General features: G+C 34.1%; 1 protein-coding gene across 1 annotated transcript; it reads right to left on the reverse strand.

Annotated features, from left to right (window-relative positions):
- Nucleotides 1–216: 216 nt before the first annotated feature.
- LOC117335152 (SKI family transcriptional corepressor 1-like) lies at nt 217–11381 on the reverse strand. The gene is made up of 9 exons (XM_033895110.1): nt 11037–11381; nt 5262–6782; nt 4957–4981; nt 4668–4748; nt 3785–3844; nt 3301–3375; nt 2009–2083; nt 1099–1164; nt 217–785 (listed from the first exon to the last, which is right to left on the reverse strand). The coding sequence occupies exons 1-9, from the start codon at nt 11049–11051 to the stop codon at nt 688–690; spliced, it is 2016 nt and encodes a 671-aa protein (XP_033751001.1). The 5' UTR covers nt 11052–11381; the 3' UTR covers nt 217–687.

Genomic DNA, 11381 nt, shown 5'->3' on the forward strand with positions numbered 1-11381 from the left:
AGTGGTCTGGCCTGATTGGTATCCCTCCCAGGAAATTTGTTGACTGCTACCAGGTTATCACGACTGGCAGGTTGTCTAATTACCTTGTTGACCTCATTACAAAAACCCTTTTCATTCTTTAACTTATATGTTTTTAGATGTTTGAAAAACACTAGCCTTTAACGATCTACCCAACTGAGATAATAAACACACGTGATAAAAGTTCAACAAAAGTAATATCTTTATGAAATTTATTGTAACAACTCGTTCCAATGAACTTAAAAATAAAAAAACCCATACAACTGCACATCAACATGACAAAAAAGCAATAATTAGAGTCACTTTGGGGTACAATACATATTTCTTTAGTTCCACTAGCACTTCTTATCACAGGGACTTGTCACGAATAGTACTTTTATACGTGTGTGAGGGTGTGTGTGTGTGTGTGTGTGTGGACCGTGAGTTCGGAATCCGTGACAAATCCCTGTGTTTCTTATAAACATCACAAGGACTAGAACTTTCTATAAACATCACAAAGACAGTTAAGATAAAGCAGTTCTACTGGTAGATTGGTAGGACAATATGAACAGTAACAGGTGAATGGATGGAATTACAGTCAAGTACCAATATATACAGAAATAAAACATGACGAGATCACGTGACTTTCAATATTTAAGTTTAAAGCTTTTTTTCCGTTTGTCTGACCAATCACTGGCGCGGAATTTCACCTTCCTTGAACGTGCATTCGTCACACTGGCGTGACGCCAGCATTTTACACGAGAAGTTGTGGAGTGCGTCATGGGCCTCTGTAATAGAAAAAAGTCATTCATTGATTAGAACATTTAAACATATCATTTTACAATAACAACCCAAAAGTTTTTTTGTTTTTTTTCAACAGAAACTTTCTCTGATCATGGATAAATATACGTATGTGTATCTATCACTTTTGAAAATAATGTTATTTTTAACATTAGATTTGGTAATGAGCTAGATAAGAGATGTTTCGTGACTAGGTACATTCCAGTTAATGATACTGTAAAGATATGCTTTTTATTTATTCGAAATACCTATCGTGCTTTTATACGTACATTAGCCTAAAATATTATGGCATTAAATTACCTTTCAATTTCTGTTGTAGGGAAAACCGCACCTGTCGTTCCTGCTCTAGCTCATTTGTAAGGGTATCTGGAATAAATGGATGCAAATCATCAAATAAAATTTGAAAAAAAACAACAACAACAACAACCACTGGTAAACAGATTTAAAATAAGCATGTGATACTTATTTGGGTAAGATATTTTTGTGTAATCGTTCACTCCAGTCCAGATGTATGATTAATTAATGTATTTGTAAAGACAACTTAGTATGTACCTCGCACTCTTTATGATAATTCATGCATAACGTTCACATCTCGCACTATTTATGATAAGTCTGACGTACCTAGCATTATTTTGATGAGTATGACGTACCTCGCACTATTTATGATAAGTCTGACGTAGTTGCATTATTTTGATGAGTATGACGTACCTCGCACTATTTATGATAAGTCTGACGTACCTACCATTATTTTGATGAGTATGACGTACCTCGCACTATTTATGATAAGTCTGACGTACCTAGCATTATTTTGATGAGTATGACGTACCTCGCACTATTTATGATAAGTCTGACTTACCTACCATTATTTTGATGAGTATGACGTACCTCGCACTATTTATGATAAGTCTGACGTACCTACCATTATTTTGATGAGTATGACGTACCTCGCACTATTTATGATAAGTCTGACGTACCTACCATTATTTTGATGAGTATGACGTACCTCGCACTATTTATGATAAGTCTGACGTACCTACCATTATTTTTATTATAATGACGTATCTCGCACAATTTATGATAAGTCTGACGTACCTACCATTATTTTGATAATTATGACGCATATCGCACTATTTATGATAAGTCTGACGTACCTACCATTATTTTTATTATAATGACGTATCTCGCACTATTTATGATGAGTATGACGTACCTCGCACTATCTGCAGCTGTTGTGTGATTTCATCCCTATAACTGTGCTCTCTGTTAACCTCCTCTTGAAATGTTTCTGTAAATGAATAATTGGGTAAACACTGAAAATATTTCTATATTTCCGTCTATACGATTACCCCTTCAGATGTTTGACACCACTATAAACACGTACATATTTTAATTTTTCATAGCATTATCATCACATCCATCTACCAAAGACAGAAGTCATTAGATACGCTACAAGTGTGACATGTTAATTCGTCTGTGTTTCAAAAACTGACAACATCTTATCTTACAGGAGATCAATATTACTTTATGGTCTAACACAAATACCCTTGTACATATACGGTTAATAGTTAAACTATTAATAATTAATAATAGCAAAAATCCTGTCTCACTCTAGAATGACTTTAGTTATGCACGATTTAACTCAAAACTGACTGCCGTGGGATTACAGTAATGGACAGATCTCTTTTGGCGCAGCAATATTAAGTTATTGGTTCCAAGATCATATGGTGAAATTTTCGACCTAGTTTGAGTTTTCTTTGTCGGCTTCAAGGTTTCGATATTTTAGACCTATCACAGTCCCAGAAGTATGAAACAATTGTTTTATGCAGATGCAGTTAATGTATATACTATCATTATCTTGCACTCAGAATACGGAATCTAGCTCAGCCTTCAGCCGCAAAGAAGTCATAATACCATAAATCATTAACCCCTCCCCCTCCCGTGTTTTCACACATAAGAAGTACAATTTTCGTTATATAAGAATCGAAAGCAAACAACATGTCAAAATTTCACCAAGAATAAACCATCAAAAGACAAGACACACAGGCAGCTAGTTAAATTATTACACATAAGACAAAGAAAGACTGAACACTATTCAACATAATTATTACTGGTTCAGAGACGATTCAGATAAGTCTCCTAGAGCATAGAGACGCTTAAATACAGAGAATGCGCAAGTGAGATAATTTTAATTCCAGAAAATATTTGTAACATTATCCTAAAGTACATTTTTAATAGTTGGTATACATGTATTTTATTTAATTTCAACATATTTTAATGGTAAAGTGGAGATGGTATATCAAGTTTATTCAATTTCGGCTCTAATATATTTCATTTTCAGTTAATATCCTCTGTGATTTGGACATGGGAAAAGATTTTAACAGAATAATTAAACGGTCTCATCAATATCTGGATTCTTTGTTGATGTCTGCCGGAATTTTCCCTACTCTTTATGTGTCATACTTGAGATATTTTTTGAATTGATCATTGATATTAAAGGTATACCTTTCATGAGCTCAATGTCTTTTTCTATTTTTCTTCTCGTATCGATCTCTTTTCGTAGCTTCAGTTGTAATTCTTCTGTAATATAATTTAAATATTTTTAACTAAATATATATCTATGAGATGTCATTGGTTTGTCATGAAATTATAATTATTAATCAATGACACTGTTAAATTATAATTGATTTAGACAAATCAAAATATGCAATTAACTTTAGATGGGCATTTAAATTAATAAATCACATTCAAAGACATGTATAAAATATTGATATCGGAAAAACGTCCATGGTGATATTTGTACAAAATTAACATTCTCCGATGACAAAGACAAAACTAATGCAATTCGATGCACGTTGAATGACATTAATTTTCCGCCTTGACAGCCGTTAATAATACAAAGAGGAACTGAACGGACCCGATGTATTTGTTTCGTGAATATTAAAATGAAGGTAGGATATTTTCACTCCGAGAAAACAAATCAATTTACCTTTGGAGAGATTGATATCGTCAGCTGCTGTCGACATCTCTATGTGAACGGTCTCACCGTCTGTGAAATGAAATGTGTAATTATTAATCAAAAGTCAATAGACCATAAATCATTATCTACTGGTCAACTAAGCGTGTAATAAATTAGCGGAACGTAGTTTCACGCATCAGTTGTCACAGAACATTGAGAAAGTTGGACAGGTTCTTTGATGTTTAAAGGGCATGTTCGATATGAACTTAAGTTTTATGGTCGCATTATAATGTTAACATTATTTAAAATATAAGCATGTATGTCTCTTGTTAGCTAAATATAGCAATGGGGTTTAAATATTTCTTTGATGACCGTGTATAATTAACAGTGCAGGAATGAATGACTATGGAAGTATGACATGGTGAATATGGTTACAGTATTTCGGTAGCATATCACAGTCAAGCAGAGCATGTATTGATAGTTAAGTATCATTCTCACAGCGTCTAATGACCGTTTCACCCAGCAATACATTATTAAAGTTCGATTAAACTTCGTGCTTATTGAATAATACATAACTCGATAAATGACCACGGCGGTGGCTGTTCCCTTCAGCCCGTCATAATGTGTCTCCATCATCAATACTTAATTATTGTATATGATTAAATGGTGGACATAGACTCAATTAAAAGATGGGTTATTAGATTACTGATAGAAATCACAAAGTTCGCGCATAGTGATCATTGAATGGATGAATCAAGCTGTAGAATATTATAATTGATACTAGCGTTCGTAATGTGGCAGAATGCTGGATATCGTAATTTAAATAAAACACACACTAAGATGTCGAGAATGAAGTTAGGTGTGATATCCGATATTGTTTATTGAAAATATTGGCTAACAAAGAAGTATTTACCGTTAGAGGTTTTGCCTGCCTCTGGTGCCAATTCATCTTGATTTTTGCTGGAAACGTTGCAGGTTTTAGTTGAAGCTTCTTCTGAAATACAAACAAAACCCTTCCAAATAAGTTGTATGCTGGCCATTTCGTATTAAAACCTCGTATTATCAGTTTAATAATAAATAATGCTGTCTTTTAATTCTATTATTTTTTCCGTAAGTAAATGGTATATTTGGCGCATACCATCATGTACGATATTTGTAATAAACAAAATTATTGAAGAACACTGAACTTGCTTATTGCTTACCATTAGTCGAGGTATCCTGTTTTTCCTGAAAAATAAAAACAAAAATAGCATCAAAAACAACCGAAAATAACACGAAACCGTAATTCTACCACATAGTTCTGTTATATAATGCCTAAATTTGCTATCTTCAAATAGTTTTATTTTCAACATGGATTAATGTCTTAACAGGCACGATCAATAACGACAAATAGCATCTTATATTACAAAGACTTTCAAACTAAAACACAATTGTATCGCCACTAGTTAAACAAAGACCGAACTTATGTAGTTGTCCGTTATAATTTTCTGAGAAACTTATTTCCTACCTCCCTCTCCTCTGTTGGTTCTTTGGTAGTTACATACTCCGGCGAACACATCATACGGCAGCTTCTTTCACTGTACCTAGATCCACAAGGGCTTGATACATTATCAACCTTTTCGTCTTCGCTGCTAGTATCCTGATGTAGATTATCATCTGCATCCTCATTCCTACCCTCGTCAGTGATATTAATTTCCCCGTCCGAATCCTCATCGTCGTCCCTATCACTATTTCTAGCACTATCGTTTTGATCATCAGTCTTTTTCACTAATCGGAAGGCCGAGAACCTCTCCCCGTCCGAATTGTTATAGGAGGGACTATGATCCGGCGACGAGAGGTCGTTATCGTTGCCGTTATCAAACATATCTATCGTGTCCTGATTGTGGATGTCCTTAAACGGGTACATAGCCCCCCTGATACTGTTACGGTGATGGGCGCCCATCTGAGAGTTCCATAACATGTTGTATGTGGGCAGAACACCGTGGATACCCCATGAGGTACTTTGTAAGGAAGCGGCCTTTGTGGTGTCAACGCCGCTTTCCTTATTAAATGGTAAACCCAGGCTGAAAGGAGGTGAATGGTTGAGTTGTCCAAACTGGTATGGTTTACCCGGGAGTGACAAAAGAGGGAAGGGAGAATATGGAGAAGGATACATTGGCTTGTTAACTACGCATTCTCCAAGTCTAAGTCGACTTTTCTTTTCGGATGGCTCCAACTTAGAGGGTAAGACGCGGCTCGAGTGTCCATTACTACTAGACATGACTCGCTTCCGATTTCCGCCATTAAACATAGCCTTTACGTCTTCCCATGCGCAGGTTATCTCGTCTTTTTCACTAGGATCGCAAAGCTTCAGATGACGTCTCCATGAATTGAAGTTAGCAGCATCGGGGTGATTGTATTTAGACTCGGGTGTACGATGGAAATGGAATATGAATTTATTAGGGGAGAAGTATGCATTACAAACATTACATTTGATGCATTTTGCTCTTGAACTGTTATATCGGGATGGTTCGAATTGTCCAACGCAACCCCAGCCACACTCGTGTTTAACGTCAAAACGAAAATTGTCGGGTAACTTCGGGGGCGAATTGTCTTCTAAGAAGGATTTGACCAATCGTTCGGCCTCTCTAAGTGTGATCATACCACATCGGCGTGAAGAGATGGGCATGGCCCCAGCCCTCCTCAGGATTTCGAGCTGTACCGGAGTACACTGTACACAGGTGATGCCCAAAGCGACTCGCCTGTTATGTATTTCATTATAACTGTAATTCTTCAGTAGTGTGTTACTAATCTGGGCTAGACAAAGTCTTTCTTTTTGATCAATGAAGAGGGATACAATCGGAACACCCTGTAGAAGCACACTGCCTACGTGATTTTGACGGACATATGTCCCATTTGCTAACCGCATATGTGTCTGAGAGAGAACTTCTGGGAGGATCGTAGACATATCAGTATGGTCTTTTTCCATATTTGTTGGATTGCTGATAATGTCTTCCGAAAGTGGCGATCCGTCTCTGCTAGATTCGTTCTGAAACATAAAATACATCAACATCATCTACTAGACCTACTGAATTCTGAATTGTTCTGAGATATAAATCATTATATTGTATTTTACTTCTAAATTCTTAATCCTCCAGAAACATAAAACATCCGGACACCATACATTGCTAAAGATAAATAATGTTATCTCCTGACGTCATTCATTACGTCACTATACTTCACGTTTACGAATTGGATGATGAAGTAAACGTCATTTCCGTGACATTTGTGTATACTCTATAACATGAAATGTTCGTTTGGTGTATAAAAAACTTTTGTTGTTTTCGTTGAACCATGAATATAAGTGTAACGAATATTGTCGTAGGTATTATTATTGTTATATAATTATTTTATATCGTTGCATGTACTAACAACGAAAGTGTGTATCCACGAAATCAATTGAAACCACGAAAGTTTGCATCCATGAAATAAATTGAAACCACAACAGAAAGAACACACGTACATTTCATGTATTTAAATACCGTGTTGATAGTGATATTTTAAGCGTGTGTTCAATGTATAATGTTATGTTAGGTTATACTAGTAGTTGGCAGTTGATGAGGGATAAACAACTACCAATAAATTGTAACACGTAATGAACCAGTTCTTTTCAACTTATTCTGTATGCCATTCCTCTGACTAAACGTTCGACCATATATGTAGTGTCTTTGAATCAAACGCCGAGATAAAAATTACACTTTTTCTAAAGAATCCACGCAGTGTCATGTTTCACAATGACCACGGCCATATAAAAAGCAATTTCTAGTGTTTCACTTAGTATATTAAATTCAGCTGTCTTCTTCATTAAAACAAAAACCGATTAATACATCTAAAATGAAATTAAATGCAAAAATGCTACTAGACCAGCAATCGTTTATATCGAGATCACATGTGTAGCGGAACTGGAACAAAAACACGGTGTTTTGAAACAAAACTCGTTATTATAAAATATTTATGTTTTATTCAAGAAGTGTTGTTGTGGAGGATATATATCCGGCGACGGAAGCGTTAACGATGAAATGTATTACTAATATTGATAGCCTGCTGATACAGTAGCATCCTCTAGAAGGAAAATGATTTGTTGTTATCTTTAATCGATATTTTACTAATATGAGTGTGCGCTATCCGACCTAACGCCTGTAAATGATTTCCAGAAAATAACGGTCGAGTTGAAATTGGAGATCTTTTGGGTGGCGTTAGATTTTATTAACAAAGAAAATGGCCATGACTACTATGAATAAAGGTTGGTATTTGTTTGGTTTTAATAACAGAAGACGCGCTCCTCTAACACTGCTGATTTATGATGATTTGAATACTATATTTTCTCAGCGGTGAATGAAAGGGAAACCTGTGAAACCCTGACTAATTTTCTAAACTTAATCAACTCCATTTCCCAGACATATGGTCTAGTTCATCTTGCAGAAGAAAGTCAAATCTTTCTTGTCAGTATTAAGACAAAATGACAATAGCCAGAGGTTGATTCAACATTGAAATAGCATACCGCCATTTACCTGTGTTACGGTATGAAAGCAGCACTAACTATCCATATGTCTCATCAAATGCCAATTACTACGAGCATATCAGCGTTTGATTCAAAGAAACCATCTTAGGTATCTCAACAATATGTTCTCTCAGCTGATTTTGATCACAGAGTAATTCTTTTTAGGTGGACGTTCAATTGATAATGATGCATTAAAAGCCTGATGCGTGTCGATAGATACCTTACCCACAGTGATATCTTATTATGTGTCAGTTGTTAGCAGTTCCATACTTAGAGTTGTGATATTTCAAAGAACGTTTTCGCTTTCAGAAATCGAAATATGATTATCTTTATATGCATCATGGCGTTTATAAAGCATATTTGGAGTAAATGTAGTTAACTGTCAATTTATTTGTGTTCGATGCGTTATGTCAGAACTTAATTCAAGCAAACAGTTAATTAACGGTTGTTGCAGTGTTGCGTGTATAACCAGGTGCTGAGAGGCAATTTTCATCTATTGAATCTCAAAGTTAATTGAAAACTGTAGTCTTTGACATCAAATTTCAGGGGAGTCATATACAAAAACGACTCCTCTGACAATTGAGATAATTTTCAATATAAAGATGTACCTGGTTAGCCTCAAAAGATGGACGCGATGATCTTATTGATTGGGCATGACCACAAAATAGACTTGTAAGATAATTAAAAGTGAACCAGTCTAATATGGTATTCAACATCGTTTACTGATCAATATTTAAGACTATAAACCGATGCTATCTTAGAAAAAACAAAACAAAAAAACATATTTCCAATGCGGATGAAAATTAATGGTGTCCTGAATCAATCATTTCTCCATCAATTTGAGAAAATAAACAATACAAAAATAAAAGCAGCCCGAATGTTCCTTTTTACGATAATCAGTTTTTATCATCAATATGCCACCCGCAGATGAATTAATCAGAAATTAAATATAAATGTTGCTATGGGGACACGTAATAGATATGTTGTTTCCATACACGCCCATCACTTGCATAATATCTTTATCTATTTTTCTAAGAAAGCACTCTAAGAAGGAATTAAACCTTCAAATTTTGAACAAAGCAAAAATAGCATCAATTAAAAAGTACTTTTCGAAATGAATCACTTTCTCGAATTATGCGATATCGTATGTAATAAAAACGAAAAAAATGTTTTAGATAAAAAAAGTGCGATAAAAATCATAAGATGGTGGGAGATAGAAAAAAAAGAAAGAAAAATGTTTTATTTTTTCGTGTTGAATTAGTTTTATGATAAAATGTATGATGAAACATTTGAGAGGAAATGGTAACATTATGAATTCTGCATCAAAAATTTTTCTGGTGTGGTTGATTGGTTATATAAACATTGTACAATGTATTAATATGTAATATTTGGTAAATATTATTATTTGGGAAAATGCCATTCGTTATAATAAGTAGTTTTATACGTGAATCAGACTCTGCAAATTTAACACGGTGACCGTAACCTGAACGTATTAAAGGAAATATATCACATTCACTTTAACAGTTGAACACTTGTATTTATTACCAATAAGTAAAATTTATTTCCGATATGTAAAATAAATAATTTCTGCGAATGATTATGCAATGTTCGTCTATTGTTCAAATACTGTGTTCTTAATTAACTGAAAAATTTGGTCGACCTATTAGTATTTCGAAAAATCTATTCACAAAATGATAATTAATCATTCATGATACTGTAAAGAAATTGAATAACAAAATTAATTGAAATGCTTGACATTTTCTAGCAAATACTAAAGGTCAAAACACACTATGTTTCATTTTGGCGTGTATGTTATGATAACGACGACGATATGTTATTTTATGTTATTCAATTTTGTATTGTTACAATTTTCACAGCATATCACATAGCAATTAAATGATATCAATTATAATTAAATACTATTGACAAAGCACGGTTATTCTCTATCTTGAATTCATCGAATTCATATTTAATTTAATTGTGACATTTAAACACTTGACGAGTGACATTTCACACAATATAAAGATCATCACTACGACAAAAAGAGAATTTATAGAAGTCATATTATATTTTAAGAATATGAATACTAACGCTGAATTGATTGTTTGAAATACCTGTCTTTTCCATATACTTGTATGGGTAAATATATATTTATTTTATAAACTGATGTACATATTAAATGAAAAATATATACATTCATTTGTATTGAATAGAAATTATACAGATATTGTATTAAGTTAGCCATATCAGTATGTTTGTTCTGTTCTCTGTTTCATTCAAAACGAATCTCTATTAAATATGTATCAGTGCGCTCAATACACAATTCTCGGAAATGATAGATTGCCCAGGTAAAAAAGTCTGTTAACTGGGGCTGTGAGAGATCAACATTAGACTGTGTTAAATATAAAATTCGTCAGACAACTAGAGAAACACTATGGTATTCACTGTGAACATTTTGATATAAAAGGATGGCTTTACTTTGCTATTATATAACAATCGGCAGTATTTATCAGACGATATTAAAGGTGAGTATTTAACAGCGGTTTTCACTGGTGTAAAGGTAAATTATATATAGTGTCAGTCCATCATATACGATAATACCACACTGACAAGATAGCATCAATCAATATAAGTAAGTAAAGAATAAGTTTAAATTAATATCTCAAAGCTAATAGGTCAAAGTGAAACTAAAATTAGACACAGCATAATTGACATCACCATATAGCAAAAAATTTGACTTACCATAATTGTGACCATATTTTGAATGAGATATTCACAGACGGAAGGTCATGTCAGTCTTCATAAAATGTCTTTTTTTTTCTTTTCCAGAGTCTTAAATCGTATGTGCCATCTTCAGTTACAATGATGAATGAAGTTAATGTACATCACTTGGTAGTTGAGCTAGGCAGTGTATCTGATGCTGATCCTATCGTAAGCGTTGTGACAATGACGCTCCATTTAGCATTACTGTCACATATATGTGTTGACAACCCAGTACAATTAATGATGAACACTTTAATTCTGACATATGGCAGACGCACGGCTGTGTTTATTTGGAGTCTCTCGTTAGAAAATTATGCATTGTAA

This window comes from Pecten maximus, chromosome 9 (genome assembly GCF_902652985.1).
Source record: "Pecten maximus chromosome 9, xPecMax1.1, whole genome shotgun sequence".
NCBI classification, from domain to species: Eukaryota; Metazoa; Mollusca; class Bivalvia; order Pectinida; family Pectinidae; genus Pecten; species Pecten maximus.

Bases quoted from the DNA above. Each gene is read 5' to 3' on its own strand.
- LOC117335152 (XM_033895110.1), bottom strand. The intron at 4,982-5,261 runs GTAGGAAATAAG...TTTATTTTTCAG, and splicing joins AACCAACAGAGGAGAGGGAG to GAAAAACAGGATACCTCGAC. The intron at 1,165-2,008 runs GTACGTCATACT...CATTTATTCCAG, and splicing joins ACAGCTGCAGATAGTGCGAG to ATACCCTTACAAATGAGCTA.